General features: G+C 40.9%; 1 protein-coding gene across 1 annotated transcript in view; it reads left to right on the top strand.

Moving 5' to 3' along the window:
• EPG5 (ectopic P-granules autophagy protein 5 homolog) overlaps positions 1-19,867 on the top strand; it is a 231,820-nt gene that overhangs the window by 155,293 nt on the left and 56,660 nt on the right. Inside the window, exons 28-32 of the mRNA XM_030192892.1 lie at positions 1,720-1,862; positions 10,186-10,342; positions 16,255-16,449; positions 17,140-17,353; positions 17,622-17,782. Of these exons, the coding sequence (XP_030048752.1) occupies positions 1,720-1,862; positions 10,186-10,342; positions 16,255-16,449; positions 17,140-17,353; positions 17,622-17,782 (870 nt within the window). The remainder of the gene's footprint in view (positions 1-1,719; positions 1,863-10,185; positions 10,343-16,254; positions 16,450-17,139; positions 17,354-17,621; positions 17,783-19,867) is intronic.

The raw sequence follows: 19,867 nt of genomic DNA, 5'->3' as shown, positions 1-19,867 counted from the left end.
CCCTCACCAGATCCTGCGCTCCACTAAGGACATGAAGAAGGACCTAGTGAAGTTGGAGGAATGGACCGATATTTGGCAACTAAGGTTTAATCCCAAAAAATGCAGGGTCATGCACTTGGGTTGCAAGAATCCGAGGGAACGGTATAGTATAGGGGGTGAAGTGCTTCATTGTACGAAGGAAGAGCGGGACTTGGGGGTGATTGTGTCTGATGACTTTAAAGCTTTCAAACAGGTAGAAAAACGATGGTCAAAGCCAGAAGGGTGCTTGGGTGCATAAAGAGAGGCATGACCAGCAGGAAAAAGGAGGTGATACTGCAGTTGTATAAGTCTCTAGTGAGGCCCCATTTGAAGTACTGCATGCAGTTCTGGAGACCGCACCTACGGAAAGATTTAAACAGGATGGAGTCGGTCCAGAGGACGGCTACAAAATTATTAAGTGGTCTTGAACGCAAAAATGATAGGGACAGGCTTATGAACCTCAACATGTATAAGCTGGAAGAGAGGAGGGAGAGAGGAGACATGATAAAGATGTTTCAATATCTCAAGGGCATTTATGTACGGGAAGAGAGGCTTTTTCAAATGAAGGAGAACTCTGAAATGAGGGGGCATATGACAAAGTTAAGAGGGAATAGGCTTAATCTATGGAAGTACTGTTTCTCAGAAAGGGTGGTGGAGGCGTGGAATGGCCTCCCGGTGGAGGTTGTGGAGTCGAGAACTGTTCCAGAATTTAAAAAGGCATTGGATAAGCATGTGGGATCGCTTAGGAAAAGGAAGAGTTAGGGGTTGCAGACTGGATGGGTCATATGGCCTTTATCTGCTGTCATGTTTCTATATTTCAAACTTATGTCATCAGCAGTAGCTCCTACACAGAGCCAGGAAGTTGCTTAAGAGTAGGCATGAAGTGGTAGAAGGGTCTTTTAGTTGGCTGAAGGCAGCCTGTATGAGGTGCTGCCACTGCCAGTGAAATAACTTTGAAGGACTGCAGGGAAAGGAAGGAGAAAGGAAGATGGAGAGGTGACAGACCTGTGGTGAAAGGAAAGAGATACTAGACCAGGGGGAAAGGGGAGGTGTACCTCTTAGGGTGAGCCTGAGGTGACTGCCTGTCCTAGGGGTATAGTTTGGGCAATGCTGGGGCAGAGTTGCAATATACATACAGTTTATAAAATATGTGAGTCATGCATGGAATACAGGCACAAATTATACCTTTGGAACAGGTGTAAATTTGCATATGTGAATTTGCATGCTCTTGGAGCTGGCTCTGGGTGAATATTTTATTAAAACACAGTAATAAAATTATTCATACAAAGGGAAAATATCATTCAGTGCCAAATCAAGCTATAAACCTGTCATACCAGATCTTTATAAAAATGATTTTAAGGACCATCATACATGAAGCAACCATCCATCTCTGAAGTAGTGCTTCCTCAATAAATCAACATGCTTCCTCAATATATTATAACGTGGTAATTCCTACATTAGCTGTTTAATGTAGAAATTACCACACGCCAACAGTTAATATACTGCTTAGTAAATAAGGGCTTAAGCCAGTCTGGGTTCACCTCAATGCAACTGATATTTATCATCGTCGTCATCTAGAAGGTTAAGCCAGCTTTCTTCAGCCTTCAGTTGTTTAGTTTATGTGGCACTTGTTCTATTAAAACATTGATTTAAATTACTGCAGTGTCTCTCAACCTGTCTTATTTTTTATTTTATTTTCAGTTTGAAGGCATGCATATGAATGAAGCAGTGAGCCAACAACTACATGCTTTATTCAAAGAAATAAAACAGTTACAAGCAGAAGCCACACAAGCGCTTCCACCGAATATCATAGAAACAGCAGTGCATGTGGAAAACTTTATAACGTGAGTTACACTATAGTTACACATCCATTAAGGTATTCATTCATTTTCAGCATTAGATTTAACACTGCCTAAGGCTTGGGATAAATTATCAAAGCCATCCAATAGGCTAAGTAAAGACTTCCAACAGCTAGATTGAAAATTTACCACTGCTGAGAGCTAAGTTTAGTTTCACTTGGTAGTTTGATGCAGGATGGAAACCATAGCCATATTTTGTGTGAAATTCCAGCTTCTGAGGCCTACCTAATTGCTAAAGTGTGTTGTATTTTTAAACCATACATTGTGTGCATATTTTACTCTCTAGTTAACAGAAACTTTCCAAGCTGCTGTCAAGGCATGTTTGTTTCTTTTCTCTTCTCTGTATAGTTTACATATTTGGCTCCCTTTTAGTCTATGAAAGACACAACAGTGTACAGTGAAATGGGAACATCTCCTGGTTCTACTGAAGCATGGACACCTGTTATAAATGCATTTTTACATATTTCTATATTTCCAATTGGCTAGAGAAACCACCACCTCTTGAGTGCAGAGAGTATCTCTGTTGTAAGGTTTTGCTTATTGAGGACATTCATCCAGGTCTTTGTTTGCTGAAACATTTTGTATAGAGGCTTCTACGGAAACCAGTGCATGGCCTTGTGACTTTAAAGCTAGTGTCTGTAATTTGTTGCTGCCCTCATATTCCTGGGGGCAGGGGCAAGCGACTGTCCCCACTGTTTCTGCCCAGTTGTTCTGGTTGACATCTGATGCAAAACAGCTGTGTCTACTTGAAGTCTGACTCTTGATTTATTCCCTTCTACTAATAAAAGCTAAGTATAGGCTTATCCTGGGGTGTCTGAGCAAGGTTTGTTTGCTCCTTGAATAGGAGCAAGGAACTGTGAGCTGTGGTCCCAGTGGTGTAAAACAGTAGCTAACTTAGTTTCTCAAAAAGTGGATGCACTAAGAGGTTGGAGGAGAAAAGTTGGCCAACTAGTAAGGATGTACATTTGTTAGAAACGACATAGGAAATGTCAACAAAATATATCATGTCATTTCATGTTGTTGTCAAATGAAAATGCAATCTCTAACTAATCCTAATTTGCTAGAACTTAACAATTTGTGTCCATAACTCATAAAGTGCTCTTTAACGGAGGAAAAAGCCTCAACAGACTCCTTAATTTAGCTCAATGGCTTTCAATTATTTGGAGTTCTAATTGTCATCATAGGCAAAAACCTTCGTTATTATAGAAAACCAGCACTTACCTTGATGCCACGTTCGGTCCGTTTGTCGCTTAATCTTTCCACTCCAGCTTTTGCACACAATATATAGGCTGTGGAGTGGAAAGATTAAACGACAAACGGACCGAACGTGGCATCAAGATAAGTGCTGGTTTTCTATAATAAACAAAGATTTTTTTTTGCCAAGTTCATTCTACCGCTCCATAATGCATATATGTTGCAGAAGTCTGTTAGGGGAACTGACGGTTCCTTTTTAGCTCAGCCTTTGGAGATTTCTAGCTTGTTCCCTGCCTCAGTCTCCACTGATGGACCCTGCCCCGAAGAGGAGACGTTTGCACTCCAGCTCAGAAGTAGGTTCTATTTTCTCCCCTGTCCGCTTATCATTCTGAGGGACTCATTTCAGGGCAGCCTCTTCAAAGATGCAGGAGGAATTGGAGGAGGGGGAGCTATTTACAGAGGACTCTGATGATCCCACCTCAGTGTGGGTGTTTCATAAGGAGGAGTTTGCCTTCCTTTATGCCTAAGGCACAAAAGGTTCTTAATCTCCTGATCTTAAAATGGTGAGCACTAGAAAACTACTTCAGTATTTTCCAGTGCATGAGGCTATGCAGGAAGTCATTTCTACTCAGTGGGTCACCCCATACATTGTCCTTCAATTGACGGCAGCTATGTTGCGTCTTTACCCCATTTCCACACTATGTTTGCCTAAAATGGATTTGTTAGTGGCGGCAGTCACCAAAAGGCCACGCTTTCTGTGGTGAGTTAAGATTTTACTTCTAGTTCCAGAGTTGATGTGTGGGAGCCAGTGAACAGCATCAGGGCAGTGCACCATGTGTGTTAGGTCCTCTGAAAGGGCCTATTTAGTGTTCTCATATTCTTAGATACCTTTCATTTAGAGAAATTTGAGTCTCCTCAGTTTTTTTTCACAGAGGGCAGTTACTTTAACACCCTGAAAGATTTCCTCACTTCTTTTGTGGAACTTTCTTTTTCTTACCAGAACTCTATTTATATTGATAGTTCAGGAATTCCTTTTTTTCAGCACCTTTAGAAAGGAGTTTTCTTAGTCAGGCTTAGTGCTTTTGGTTCCATGTTTATGGAAATGTTACATATGGTTATTTTCTGAGGCTAGTATACTGGTCTGCATGGTAACCGTGGAATCTCAGTGCTGCCATGGGGGCATTTTCTCCAGGTGCAGTGTTAACAGCAAAGTAGTTTTATTCTGGAAGGTGGCTGGCTTTCAACCTGAAGTTCACAGGTTCAAGACTGGTTTGTGCATCATGTTATCAATAGAAATCAAACAAAATAAAACATGGAAAAGAAAATAAGATGATACCTTTTTTATTGGATATAACTTAATACATTTCTTGATTAGCTTTCGAAGGTTGCCCTTCTTCGTCAGATCGGAAATAGGCAAATGTGCTAGCTGACAGTGTATATAAGTGAAAACATTCAAGCATTACTATGACAGTCTGACAGGGTGGGAGGATGGGGGTGGGTAGGGGGTATGCATGGGGACATCAAAGCATATCATTGATATTCTAACAGGATGGGTGTGGATGACCCCACCCCTCACGTATCCACACCCATCCTGTTAGAATATCAATGATATGCTTTGATGTCCCCATGCATACCTCCTACCCACCCCCATCCTCCCACCCTGTCAGACTGTCATAGTAATGCTTGAATGTTTTCACTTATATACACTGTCAGCAAGCACATTTGCTTATTTCCGATCTGACGAAGAAGGGCAACCTTCGAAAGCTAATCAAGAAATGTATTAAGTTATGTCCAATAAAAAAGGTATCATCTTATTTTCTTTTCCATGTTTTATTTTGTTTGATTTCTATTGATATTCCTTCCAGAAATCCAACAGTCAACCTCCTCCTGAGTTGCCAGATGTGGAGACAGGGCTGGCATTTTTGGCAGATTCCTTGTATGACTTGATTTGGGTGTCGACCAAGCACTTGTCTTGGTGTTCACAGCCTCTCGTTTACTGTGGTTTCGCCACTGGGCAGGAGATGCAGCTTCAGACAGCAGCTGGTTAAGCTCCCTTTTAATGGCAAGCTGCTGTTTGGTGAGGATTTAGTGAAGTTGGTGAAAGATCTGGGTGACTCAAAGACTCAGCGTCTTCCTGAGGACATGTCTAAATGTTTTTTTCCAGTTGGGTCAGACTCACCCTCGTCCAGGGCAGTCTAGTTTTAATTAGAAGCATAGGAGCCAACTTTTCAAAATTATTGGGGGTGCTATGCCCAGTGGAAATAACACTTCCTTGGCTACATACAAGGAATGTTCTCAATATTGGGGGTGCTCAAGCACCCACAGAGTCGGTGCCTATGATTAGATATCCAAGTATCTGTCCAAGCAGGGTTTCAGAACTCCAGACTTCGTCCTGTCAAGATACTCCGGATTTCTCCTGAAGGGGTGACAGGGCACCCAGTCCCATCTTTTCTTCCTAAGGTGGTTTCTGCCTTTCATCTCAACCTTTCTTTCTTCTGGCTTCCTTGATGTTCGCCATGTGCTCTTACACTGTTTGGAAGTGACCAACGAGTTCCATTGGTCAGATCATTGTTTGTGCTTTGTTTGGGACCTCAGATAGATAATGCATCTTCCAAAATCACACTAGCTCGCTGGGTCAAGGAGATTATTGCGTCCACATATTTACTAACTGGTAAACCGCTTATGGATGGATTCTGGGCACCTTCTACCCCAGCTGTCATTACTTTTTGGATGGAAGCCCGTCTGTTCTCCCTGGAGGAAATATGTAGAGCAGCGACATGACCTTCCTTGCATATCTTCTCCAGACCACTATCGTTTGGATGTCTACTCGATCGGATGCATCTGTTGGAGTATCAGTGCTATCTGCAGGAGCTTTAGGTTCCCACCCTATTTCAGGACTGCTTTGCTACATCCCACAAGTCTCTGGATTCATCTGCTGCTGACACTAAAGAAGGAAAAATTATTTCTTACCTGATAATTTTCTTTCCTTTAGTCGCAGCAGATGAATTCGGAGGCACACCCTGTTTTTCTGGCAGTTCCATCGGTTAGTTCTCTCTCTTGGAACTTGTTGCTGCATTTTTATATTTTAGATGGATTGTTGTAAGCGGTTTATGTGTTTGCAGTTCTTGGTTTAGCACTTTTCCCTGTGGGGAAGGAGAAATGTTATATTTCTGTTTTCTTCTGCTTTGTTATGAATACTAACTGACCAAGAAGCATTCCATCCTATAAGACACTGCAGTTCAGTGCTCTCTTTCTCCACCTGCTGGTAGATGGTCACAACCCACAAGTCTCTAGATTCATCCGCTGAAACTAAAGGAAAGAAAATTATCAGGTAAGAAATAATTTTTCCATATTGTTTATTGACACTAATCAGCAACAAAAAGAAAAAAAATTGTGTAGGTCATGATTGTGCTTGTTGTACAGCAGACAGTTTGAGTACAAATATACAGAGCAGTATATTTCACAATACATTACAGTACTGTTGAAAACAGCAATTGTACAGAAGCATTGTGAACAAAAAAAAAAAACCAGAACCGAGCAAGGGAACCATATTCTGCATGTTCAGCCTCATTAGTGTTATCTTCTACAGCAAGCAATGTGAACAGAATTACAGAGCTTAGCAAAGCTCACTACTTTGTCTTCTCTAGTCAATAACAGTATGAAGCAGACATCAAGACAGCAGAATTGAAACTGGAAACTCTCCACACTCCAAGTTCACAGGCAAAATAGATCTAAGAATGAGAGTAAGAATAAAGAAATTGCTGTAAATGTAGATGAACAAACTGAAACAGGTGTACGTACAGTACTGCACAAGAATCCTACTATGGTTTCATTTCTGCAAAAGCATGGTCTCAGATCAGAAATGGTTTCCCGGCAGGAAAAGCAAGATCTCAGCTGAACACATCTTTAATATTCACTTTTTTAAAAATCATTTCCTTTACCATCATCCAGTGCTGAAACAAGTATCGTTAAAAGCAGTGTCTTAGATCAAAAACTGTTTCCTTGCTTCAGAAGCAGGGTCCCAGGTCCAAAATTTATTGTTATGTTGCATAGAAGCATGGTCTCAAAAATTACTGCACTAGCAGTACAGTACTGGAAAACTGGAAGAGAAGCTACACGGTTCTTAATGTCTATGAGGGGTGCATGAAGGAGTATCAGCTGTAATGGATGGTTCCCTTGCAGAGAAGCATGGTCTCAGCTCAAACATGGCTTCCTTGCAGCGTGTGAAGCTGGAAAACAGGAAGAGAAGCCACGCACTTCTTAACGGCAACACGGTGACATCACCAGGGGGCGGGGGGGTCTGTCAGATATGCTGGATGTTAGTGATTTTAAAAATCCGCTATTTACATATGGATATTCACACCTCGCAGAAATTTCAAGGGGGCATGGTACCACATACTCCCACATTGAAGCTGCTGGGTTCATGCTGTTCATTTTATCCAAATATATATATTTTTTTTAATGGTTGCAAATCTGTACATGCCAGCAAATACATTTGTACCCCTGCAAGTATTTTAGAAAACGCTCTGTGCCCAACCATGTCCTCTTCCTCTGCCACACAAGACATAACTTGTAATCTGAAACACAAGGAACATCATAGTGTTATGATTATTGGACAGAAAACAGAAGGTAGGGTTAAATGGCCATTTTTCTCAATAAAGGAAGGTAAGAGTGGTGTGCCACAGGGATCTGTACTGGATTTGGTGCTATTTAACACATTTTTAAATGATCTGGAAATCGGAACGACAAGTGAGGTGATTGAATAGTTTTGTGTCATCTACAAACTCAAAGTTGTTAAAACACATACAGACTGTGAAAAAGTGCAGGAAGAGCTTAGGAAATTGGAAGACTGGGCATCCAAATGGCAGATGAAATTTAATGAGGACAAATGCAAAGTTATGCACATTGGGAAGAATAATCTAAATCATAGTTGCCTGATGCTAGGAATCTGGGCACCTAGATGCCATTATAGAATTAGCGTTTAGCACGCTGCATCTTGGTGCCTAACTTTTGGAGCCTTTTTCTAGAATTGCCTCCCCATCGCTTATAAAAATTATTCCCTATGCAGGTAATTTTCCCTTTGAAAATGAGCTAATATAACGTATACATACTGGAAGTGTGTAGTACCTATTTTCTTTTCACCTGCTATTAGTATGTATATGTGTGTGGGGGGGGGGGGGGGGGCAGTAAAGTAGCATGCTTAGTTTTAAAGTTAACAAGTTTGAATGTTTTACTTTACCAATCTAAAACACTCCCAATGAGGCTAAATGTATGTGTGTTGTGATTCCTGTGCTATGTTTTGCCCTGACAGCAGTTTGGAAGGATCATTTCTTGTAAGTTGTTGGGTTTTTTTTGGTTTGTTTATTTCTCAGCATTGAATAGTATGTCAGTAAGTTCACTCTGGGGTAACTAGTCATAATACCTGTAGTCTGCTTTACTACTGCTCTGTTATTTGAAAGGCTGGCAAAATTAGCAGACAAGATTTTGTCCAATCTTGCCTCATTGCTTCATAAGCTGCAATACCAGAGGGTTATACGGTCTCTTACGACTGGAAATTTACTTAATTTATTAAAAACAAATGTTCATTTACATGTGGAAATGGCCACTGTGAGGGGTATACATGCATACAAGTAAAAGGATGCAATTCTGCCCCCCCAACCCCTGACATAACTGAAGGGTACATCATTATAAATCAAGAAAATATGTTTTTACTTTCTTCCTGAAAGAGAGAGGAGCTACTACTACTACTTGACATTTCTAAAGCGCTACTAGGGTTACGCAGCGCTGTACAATTTAACATAGAAGGACAGTCCCTGCTCAAGGAGCTTACAATCTAAAGAACAAATGTACAGTCAGTCAAATAGGGGCAGTCTAGATTTCCTGAAAGGTATAAAGGTTAGGTGCCGAAAGCAACATTGAAGAGGTGGGCTTTGAGCAAGGATTTGAAGATGGGTAGGGAGGGGGCTTGGCGTAAGGGCTCAGGAAGTTTATTCCAAGCATAAGGTGAGGCGAGGCAGATTGAGCTGAGCCTGGAGTTGGCGGTGGTGGAGAAGGGTACTGAGAGGAGGGATTTGTCCTGTGAGCGGAGGTTACGGGCGGGAACGTAAGGGGAAATGAGGGGAAATGAGCTGAATGGTTAATGCAGTGGGTTAAGAACTTGGGGAACTGGGTTTGATTCCCACTGCTGCTCCTCGTGACCCTGGACAAGTCACTTAACCCTCCATTGCCCCATGTGCAAAACTTATATTGTGAGCCCATTGGGGTCAGCAAAAGTACCTGCCTATGATATATGAAAACTGCTTTGGTTGTACCACAGAAAGGCAATATTTCAAATCCATTACCCAGATAACAGCGTCCCTGTGTTTACCTTCCTCGTCCATCGTCCTAGTTCATTTTTTAAATGTAATTTATTTATATGTGACCATCTCTGGGAAAAGGTGACTAAAGTCACCAGAAACAAAAAATGAGGTTTTAATGAATTCTGTTACAGCAAACAATTTTGTAATACAATAGTCCACAACCCACCTTTTTATGTGAAATAAATGTCACAGAAGTTTAAACATGTAACTTATTCAGACTGTTTATGGACCCATGACATAAAAAATCAGCCATCCTCAACATTTTGGATCCACTACTTTTGTCGCCTTTTCCCAGAGACAGTGCACACAGGAAAATTACTCCAGAATTAAATGTATATTAGTTTTACGTGGAGTTTAACACTTAACTTGTGGATATGATACTAAATTTATTCACCTATGTTTATATCCAGTATTAGATTAGTCAATTTAGAGATAAACTAAGAATAAATGACCTTTGAGTGAGAATAGTTACTGCATGAGTATTGTAGAACGTATTCTTTAGAGTTGTGGTGTGAACATAAGCAACAGTAGCATTAACACATTTTGTTGTAGTGAAATCATTTTATTTGTTTACATTGATAAACCATTTGTCTGATCAAAGGCTCAGGATGTTCCTCATAATTCTTTCATATACTCTCACCCTGACAATTTTGTACCTTACACTGAACTTGTTTAATCTCCTTAATATACTTTTTCTACATGGAGGAAAATATCATTGTAGTGATGTCAGATTTTATACACTTTTTTAAACACAGAGCTTTAGTGAATGCCTACCAGCTGCGGCGTTTGCCTGGTATTCAGAAAGTTGGAATTGGCTCATTCTTTGCAGTTGTGGACTTTGTCTGTGATGAAACACAGCGTCATCCACCTACAAGGCAGTTCTTTACTTCGTGCATTGAGATCCTGGGACAAGTAAGTCTACTATTATTCTGCTAGGATTTTCACAGTTACAATCTGTTAGCCTTTACTAAAAATTGTTTACGTTCCCATTTCCTACCCTGGTTTTATTTGCTTACTTGATGATATTCTAGTGTTTCTATGGGCATTGTGAGGGGTTTATAGAAACACTGCCCCTCACCCTTAAGAAAAGTCCCTCTCTAACTAGCCTGGGCCTCCTTAAGAGCACTGGTCCTGCCCTGGGAGGAAGTGAGCTGGGAGGGGAGGAGTCAATACCTGGGAGTTTAAAAGATAGTGCCAGGATGAGGTTAAGGAGGATCAGGGAAGGAAGATGCTGTATACAATTTGTGACCTGGCAGAAGTAAGCTAACTTTGTTTCTTCTTGTGATTTACAAGCCATGCTAAGGTCTGGCTGGAGCCAGACCAGAGTCTCAGAAGACCTGAGAACTTATGGGCTGTGTTTGGGGTGGGGCAGCCCCACCATCCACAGACTTCTTGGCCTACTAGCCAGAGGCCTACTCAAGACTGTTACTAAACCAGCGAGAGTGAGAGACTGTTGCATCTTAGGTTCTTGGCCTGTGAGGTAACAGGTCGCAGGGCTCAGGTGAATAAAACATTTGCTTTCACATTTATATACTTTGGCTGAGTTATTCACAGGGCCACCCCATAACCCGTGCCCGGGGTGTCTCAGGCATCTATAAACTGCTAAATCCCTAAATAGGTCCAAAGTAATGTATAAGCCCAATATTAATTACAAAACAGATAAACGATGTGGAGGGGCATTTTTGAAAGAACGTCCTGCTTATAACATCCAAAAAATGTTCCTCACAGCCGTTTTCAAACAGGAAATATGTTGATGTTCAAAAATATGTGAGAACATCCAAAATGAACAACCATTTTGCAACCATTTTTCCAAAAATACTAGGACTAGGGGGCATGCGATGAAACTACAGTGTAGTAAATTTAAAACAAATTGGAGAAAATTTTTCTTCACACAATGTATAATTAAACTCTGGAATTCGTTGCCGGAGAAAGTGGTGAAGGCGGTTAGCTTAGCAGAGTTTAAAAAGGGGTTGGACGGTTTCCTAAAGCACAAGTCCATAAACCGCTACTAAATGGACTTGGGAAAAATCCACAATTCCAGGAATAACATGTATAGAATGTTTGTACGTTGGGAAGCTTGCCAGGTGCCCTTGGCCTGGATTGGCCGCTGTCGTGGACAGGATGCTGGGCTCGATGGACCCTTGGTCTTTTCCCAGTGTGGCATTACTTATGTAAATGAAACATCTAAGTTATGAATGCCAAAAATCCAGGCAGCATTTTTGCAGAAATGGCCACACAGACATCCTTGCAGAGCAGAGGGGCAGCCTAGTGGAGTATTGTGTTCAGTTTTGGAGGCCGTATCTTGCTAAGGATGTAAAAAGAATTGAAGCGGTGCAAAGGAAAGCTACGAGAATGGTATGGGATTTGCGTTACAAGACGTATGAGGAGAGACTTGCTGACCTGAACATGTATACTCTGGAGGAAAGGAGAAACGGGTGATATGATACAGACGTTCAAATATTTGAAAAGTATTAATCCACAAATGAACTTTTTCCGCAGATGCGAAGGCGGTAGACCAAGAGGACATGAAATGAGATTGAAGGGGGGCAGACTGAAGAAAAATGTCAGTATTTTTTCACAGAGAGAGAGAGTAGTGGATGCTTGGAATGCCCTCCCGTGGGAGGTGGTGGAGATGAAAACGATAATGGAATTCAAACATGCGTGGCATAAACATAAAGGAATCCTCTTCAGAAGGAATGGATCCTCAGGAGCTTAGCTGAGATTGGGTGGCAAGAGCCGGTAGTGGGAGGCGGGGATAGTGCTGGGCAGACTTATACGGTCTGTGCCAGAGCCGGTGTTGGGAGGCGGGGATAGTGCTGGGCAGACTTATACGGTCTGTGCCAGAGCCGGTGGTGGGAGGCGGGGCTGGTGGTTGGGGGTGGGGATAGTGCTGGGCAGACTTATATGGTCTGTGCCCTGAAAAAGACAGGTACAAATCAAAGTAAGGTATACACAAAATGTGGCACATATGAGTTATCTTGTTGGGCAGACTGGATGGACCGTGCAGGTCTTTTTCTGCCATCATCTACTATGTTACTATGCAGTGAACTGTAAATCAGGGCACCCAGGTTCATATTCTCCTACAACTCTTACTTTAAATGTTGAGCCCTCCAGGAACAGAGAAATACCTACTGTACATGACTGTATACCACCTCAATAGCCTTCAGGCTTGCTGGTATCATATTTAACCTGCTTCACTGAAGTAAAGTCAGAAGTAGACCATATCATGTCAACGAAGATTCCTGATTCAACACCTGAGCATGTTAATAAAGAGTCAGTAACATGCCTAATTTTAGTTTGCAAAGAGTATCTCAGATGGGCAACTTTTCATGAAGAATATAAAGCAAGATCATTTGCATTGGGCTGTTCCATTTGTTGCAACACTCCCGTTGTGCCCCCTTTTTTTTTTTTAGAACAGTTTAATTTGGCCGCAATTGTTTTCTCAGTGTCTAAGAAGACTCCCGGCAGCTTCGAGAAGTGCTTCCAATGCAGTTGAGGACACAAGGTGCATCAGGTTCAGCAGGAGAAACATTTTGGCTCCTTGAAGGTCATCGGCACCGGAAACATCGAACTCTATGACTGTCCAGACTGCATCAACCACTGGGAATGTACTGGCATTGAGGAGGTTTCCACCTCCCTCAACATCGGGTGCTGATAGCAGACCCTGGGACCTGTCTGCATCGGACCCGATACTGAAGATGCGCGCGGGTTCAATGTCATACTCGTTGGTACCAAAGGATTGAGATGCCAAGCATTGAGTAAAGCCTAAGAAGCATCGGCCTTGATCATCTTTGAAATGCAATGCCAGGAGCACTGGGGCATCAGAGTCACTAGTACCTGAGAAGTATTGTTCTAATTTTTCATGACAGTAGTTTATTGCCTCTGCTTGTCTGGACTGATTGGTGGCTTGTGTGTTGGATCAGTGGGTGCTTTCTAGGAACTGTGAGACCACTGGGATTGTGGCCCCAGTAACCTAGGAATCACTGGGGCAATTTGGGAGCGGGAGACTTGCCCAGAGACGGTGGGGACCCAGTTGATGGGAGGAGGGTGCTAGTGTAGAGCAAAAGAGGGCAGGTGCAGGTGGACCTGAGCTGGGCTGGGGATAGACCCTCTAAGTGGCCGCAGGATAGCCCCATGCGGGTGGCTAGGCATTTCTTGACACTCTCATTCACTAGTAGACCTACAGAAACAAAGGGACAGGCATACACAGACACACCAAAGCAGCGCTGTAATATCCTCCTGCGCTAAAAGTGTTGTAAGCCTATTTCTAGATAAAATACCTTTTTCCAAGCCACATCTGTGTGTCGTATTATGGTGCTACAAAACCCACTACCCTTGAGAAGTGGACCTGGGATCATAGGCCTTGAGAAGTGGACCTGGAATCATAGTCCTTGAGAAGTGGACCTGGGATCATAGCAAGGAACCCAGAACCAGACAAAAGCCAAAGCTGACATCTGATCTCTGGAGACCATAGCTGATGGTCGATAGCTCACTTGGGATTAGCTTCCATTGGGATGTGTAAGGCTGTGACATGGTCTTCACACATTCACATCACGCTACTGCCTTGAGCAGAATACCCGACGTGACAGCCGGTTCTTCGGTCAGATGGTCCTGCAGAATATCTTTGGTGTCTAGAATCCAATTCCACCCTCCTAGGTCCAGTTTTGTTCTGTTCCAAGTTGTACCTCCAGAACCAGTTTGTATAAAATTTCAGATTAATTGACTTCAAGGTCTCAAGATTTCAAGTCCCTATGTTCTACCATTGTTGTTTTTGATGATCCTGGTAGTTAGGATTCCCACATGTGAGAATACAACTGGCTTGCTTGTCCTCGGAGAAGACAAAATTATTCACCTGTAGCAGGTGTTTTTTGAGGACAGCAGGGCAAGTATTCTCACATACCCTCCCACCTCCTCTTGGAGTTGTCTTCAGCTACATCATATGACTGATGGACCCACACTCGTATGTCGGGCGAGAAGGCATTCGCACAAGCGTGGTGGGATGCTGCTAGAAATTTCTCTAGCTGATACTAGCAGTGGACTTGGTGGCTAGCATAAGTTACCTCTTCTTTATGTCCCTTGTGCTGATTTTTGCAAGAGGTACAGGAAAGTGTTTACACATTGATTGTGTTCTTTTTTTTTTTTGTCATCCTGGGCCTGTCAGCTTATTTGAATCCTGTGGGGCACTGTGCAGTTATGTGGTTCAAATCGACATTTGAAAGCCAGGTGGCAGAGGAGGAGGAGAGTGTGGTTCTTTGTGTAGTTGTTTGCCTCTTCCTCTTGCTGTGTGATTGGTGTGAAGACTGCTGATAACAAGAATTGTCCACCATCAAGGAAGAAAAATGGACCGGGCCCCTGATACACGATTCAAAACTTGATGACCGGGTCAGGCCACTATTGCTGTTTTAGTAACTTTTTTTCAGAAGAGTATGCCATATGGAGCATACATATTCAGGGATTATGTTTGATACTTTAGGCATACGAGTTCATTTTGCCTATTAACTGTATTTTGCCCTAAAGTTTTAATGGTCCCTTTTCTTCATAAAAAGGTGATTTACTTTTTTCACTGTTTATAAAATTACCCCATGCATAAAAATACATGTGATGACTAGAACATGCTTACTTTTATGTAATCTGGTTACAGATGTGTAGGAATGAGTTTTGGATGTAGCATGGGCAAAACTGTGATTTACAGACTTATTTTACTTGTTAACATTTACATTTTCTCCTAAACAGCACAACAAAGCATTACAATAATCAAAAGAAGATGATACATAACTCTGCAGCACAGTACAAAAATTCTCCACTGAAATAAAATGTCCGAAGTCTAGATATCATCCGCAGTTTAAAGAAAATATCCTTAACCATAGCAGTCACCTATATAAGTACATAAGTATTGCCATACTGGGAAAGATCAAAGGTCCATCAAGCCCAGCATCCTGTTTCCAACAGGGCTAATCCAGGTCACAAATACCTGGCAAGATCCCAAAAAAATACAAAACATTCTATACTGCTTATCCCAGAAATAGTGGATTTTCCCCAAGTCCATTTAATAATGGTCTGTGGACTTTTCCTTTAGAAATCTGTCCAAACCTTTTAAAAACTCCGCTAAGCTAACCACCTTTACCACATTCTCTGGCAACGAATTCCAGAGTTTAATTACACGTTGAGTGAAGAAAACTTTTCTCTTGATTCGTTTTAAATTTACTACATTGTAGCTTCATCACATGCCCCCTAGTCCTAGTATTTTTGGAAAGCATAAACAGATGCTTCACATCTACCCATTCAACTCCACTCATTATTTTATAGACCTCTATCATATCTCCTCCAGCCGCCTTTTCTCCAAGCTGTAGAGCCCTAGCCGCTTTAGCCTTTCCTCATAGGGAAGTTGTCCCGTCCCCTTTATCATTTTCGTCACCCTTCTCTGTACCTTTTCTAATTCCACTATATCTTTTTTGAGATGCGGCGACCAGAATTGAACACAAAATCACCCCTAAACTATGCAGCGAGAAAACCACTGGCACAAAAACAGAATCTAACTCAAATCCAGAAATGTCACCTTTTCATAAGAATCTTGTTTATACATTGTCGTCTTGGGTACATTTAGTTTGAGTGTCCCAGATTAACTGGAATTGGATTTGGTTTTTATTGAATTGGTTTTGAAAAATTAGTCATTCTGAATTTCCAAGTAAGATTTTGACCTTTTATGTACTATTGGGTTTCTCTGAAAACTGAAAGAAATTCCTTATGTGTTCCTTTGTGCACTGTGGTAGAGAAAATCATATGCTTCCTATAAAAACATGTCTTGCCCATGAATTGCTTTTAAGGTGTTTATCAGTGGAACCAAGTCTGAGTGCAAACCAGTGCTTAAAAGCATTCTGCAGAACCGGAGACTGTGCAACCTTTTATCACCTTACTTCACCCCCATTGCCTCACCAGATGAGTTTGTACGTTTGTATGAAAAGGTGGTGGAGAACTTCACTGTGGACAATGGAGATGTCATTTTCATGCTGCTAACTAAGGTAGTGTATCCAAATATGTTATAATTGATCCTGACTATATGATTCATTTCCTTAGCTCATTTAACTGGGAAAATTGGTTTTCCATTAGGCAAGAAGTCATAGTGCAACGTTTTTTTAGTGACACTTGAGCCTTGTGATACCACAAATTCAGAATACATTATACCAATTACTTCTTTGATAGTTAAATATGATAGGGTATGTTGCATGTAAAGAGTTCATTTGCTGATCAAGCTATCGCAGCATAACACAGGTAGGGAGATCTTAGAATGATTATAAAAACATAGCAAGAATATGTGTCTCTGTGGAGAGAAAGAGGTCCATGCATCATGCACAGTCATTAATGAGTTTGGGTAGAATCAAGATCAGTAAGCATTGGAAAGATAAACTGGTACATTAAGAGAGGATTGGTTAGCATGTAGCAACCCTCATTTTCTATCTGATTCCTGTTAATCTATCTTTATCTATATGTCCATCTCTGCTTACACACTATGCTGTCTGTTGGATTTCTTCGTAGAAATCAAGGTGCGATATATAGAATCTAGCCCTTCAAGACTTCACTGGTGACTTTTGCTTCTCCTCGACAAAATATTGATTTCCACATAATACCCTTCATCCTTCAGTGATTATTAGTCAAATTGCAAAAAGCAAAACAAGTAAAAACACCTTTTTTTTTTTTTTTTTTTTTTAAAGTTTGACATTGCACAGTGGTTGAACACCTGCAAGCCTCCTCTGTCTGATCGCACTAGACTCATGGAGTCCATCCATTTGGCTCTCACTGTTTGTGGCCTCGAACCAGAAGAAGACATTTTAATGCCTTTTAATATTTTCTGCAAGCACTGGACTTCAATCCTTCACTATCAATTCCCGGACCATTACAGCGATTTTCTAAGATTACTAATGCAAAGTAAGTTTGAATTAGCTGTTGAACTTTGCATTGGGTGTAAGTGGTGACCACATTGCAAGATCAATTTCTTTGCAACTTTGGGAATATTGGTACTAGAAAGTCTTAAAATTTGAATGTCACATTCTACTTCCTTATTGTTAAGTACATTGAAAGAATAAATATTTTTAATGGTGGGATTCATCTTGTTCTGTTATTGGGTTTAAATGGTTGCAATCCTTTTATAGATACCATAATTGGAGTTTTCAGTAAGTTTCTTTATTGTTCTAAGGTTCTGCAGAGCAGCTCCTTAGCCCAGACTGTTGGAAGGCAGTGCTGAAAGTACTGGGCTGTTCTCAATCTCAAAATAAGCAAAGCTTCAGAAAAACAGACTCTGTGGACAATGCTGTACTTCAGATTACTACTGCAAGAGTGCTTTTGTCATCAGAACAGGTTGGAAATTGTTCATTAAGAGTCAAAATGTTTTTGAAATTGGGGGAAAAATTTTCTAGAACGAAGAGGTCATGCAACTGATGTGGGTCAGATAAAAGGTTACACACAAGAAAGATACTCCACAGATTCATCCAAACCAAGCAAAAACAGTGGAGGTGACAAAGAATGGCTTGTTACTTTAAAATCTTTAATAAGCAAGGTGCAATGAACCTCACCGCATTCCTGGAGTCATCTCTTGAGGTTATAACACAGAAAACTACACTGTTAGCAACCTTTGCGTTGGAAATGGATAGAGATGCAGTCCTTAGACTCTCGTTAAGACATTTAGATTCGTTATTTATGGGATCAAAAGTGAGAGTTTTCACGGATTTGTCCAGGAAAACTCAAAAAAGACGCAAAATGTTTCTGTTGTTGCGCCTAAGAGCTTTGGCAATTGGGGCAAATTTCCTTTTGAGATTTCCCTGTATTTGTAGCTTAATTTTGCAGTCTAAACAATATCAGTTTTTTGACCCAAAACAATTGGAAGATTTCCTTAAAAGCAGAGAAGAGGTCAATGTACAAGTCTAGTCATTTATGCAACGCTGTATAGCAGGCTTTGAGTAACTCACCTGGGAACGTAGCTACCTATTTGATTTAAACTTTGTAAAATGTTTATTTAAGCAAAGGCATTTTCTAAATCTTTCTTGGATCAATCCTATGATTATTGTGGTGGTTACTAAGGAATATCTATATAATGAATATTGTTTTTCTGCATTGTATGCTTTATTATTTCTTTTTTGTGTATTATCACTCATAAATATTATGTTTGGTAAAAGCTTAAATAAGGAATTTAAAAAAAATCTTTAATAAGCAATCTTCATATGACTGTACACCTGGTAGATGATCGCTCCTCTTTAACAATGTGAGACCTGCAGCCAGCCACCCAGAAGCAGAGCTTGGAAGCAAGAGAACAAAGTACTCCTGACGCAGGCCTTAGAGCTGAAACACGGACCATGTCGAGACGTAAGAAGATAACTTATTAAAGATTGTGAAGCAACAAGACGTTCTTTGTCATCTCCACTGTTTTTGCTTGGTTCAGATAAAAGGTTAACATAAATATTTGTTCATGGAAGTGTTGCATGCATGCATACAAGACCCTTTCAGTGACAATAAGGTCATGGAATCAGAATTCAGAAATGCATGGGATGCGTGTAAAGGATTCTTGGAGGTGTGGGATCTATCAAATTCTACTTCAACAAGCAGGATGAATCAGCCACAGTAGTGGGTGATGTCATCTGATGTCACTGACATGAATAACTCAGAGCTCAGAAAAACCTAGAAGGTTGTTTTTCTTTGAGGACAAGCAAGATATGCAGCTCTCATACATGAGTGACATCACTGATGTAGACCAGAGTTGAAGCAGTGAATCGCTAGCTGTTAGAGCTTTTTTGAGCATGTATGTAATGTTCCTTATCATGGTATTTAGTAGGCCATCTCTATTCCTTTATTTCCGCAAAGCCCAACAGGTTACATGTTCTTGGAGTGCTCAGATAACTCGCTAACTTGTTTTCACAGAATTTACCGTGGTTCAACTCATTTTCCTGTTATTACAGTCAGGTTTTTCATTGAATTTCAAGTTAAAATTAAAATAACCTTTTGGCCAAAACTAGACAAAAAAACGATTTTGGGCCATGATTGGCTACATAATCAAAACTGAAATTCGGTTGGACGCCAGGCCAGAATGTAATAATTTAAATAGTAGAGTATTTTACCTCCAAATAAAATAGCCTACACACGGACCACAGCAAATGAAAACAAATTAAAAACCCATGGTGCTTTTACACTGATTGATTTAGCACCGCACTCAAAGTGACAGCTGATGTCATAACTCAACAGGAACTTATCATCCCACATTTACAGGCTAAAATTTTGAAACAAAAGCATTTATTTGGAGCACTCAGTTTACCATATAAACTGTTGTGCAAGATCATAACTACATTGCAAAAAAGAGTAGCGCCTCCCCCCTCCCCCCAAGGACTCCCTTACTCGCTAACTTGTTTTCACAGAATTTACCGTGGTTCAACTCATTTTCCTGTTATTACAGTC

Source organism: Microcaecilia unicolor, chromosome 2 (genome assembly GCF_901765095.1).
Source record: "Microcaecilia unicolor chromosome 2, aMicUni1.1, whole genome shotgun sequence".
NCBI classification, from domain to species: Eukaryota; Metazoa; Chordata; class Amphibia; order Gymnophiona; family Siphonopidae; genus Microcaecilia; species Microcaecilia unicolor.
This window is presented reverse-complemented; position numbering and strand designations above follow the sequence as displayed.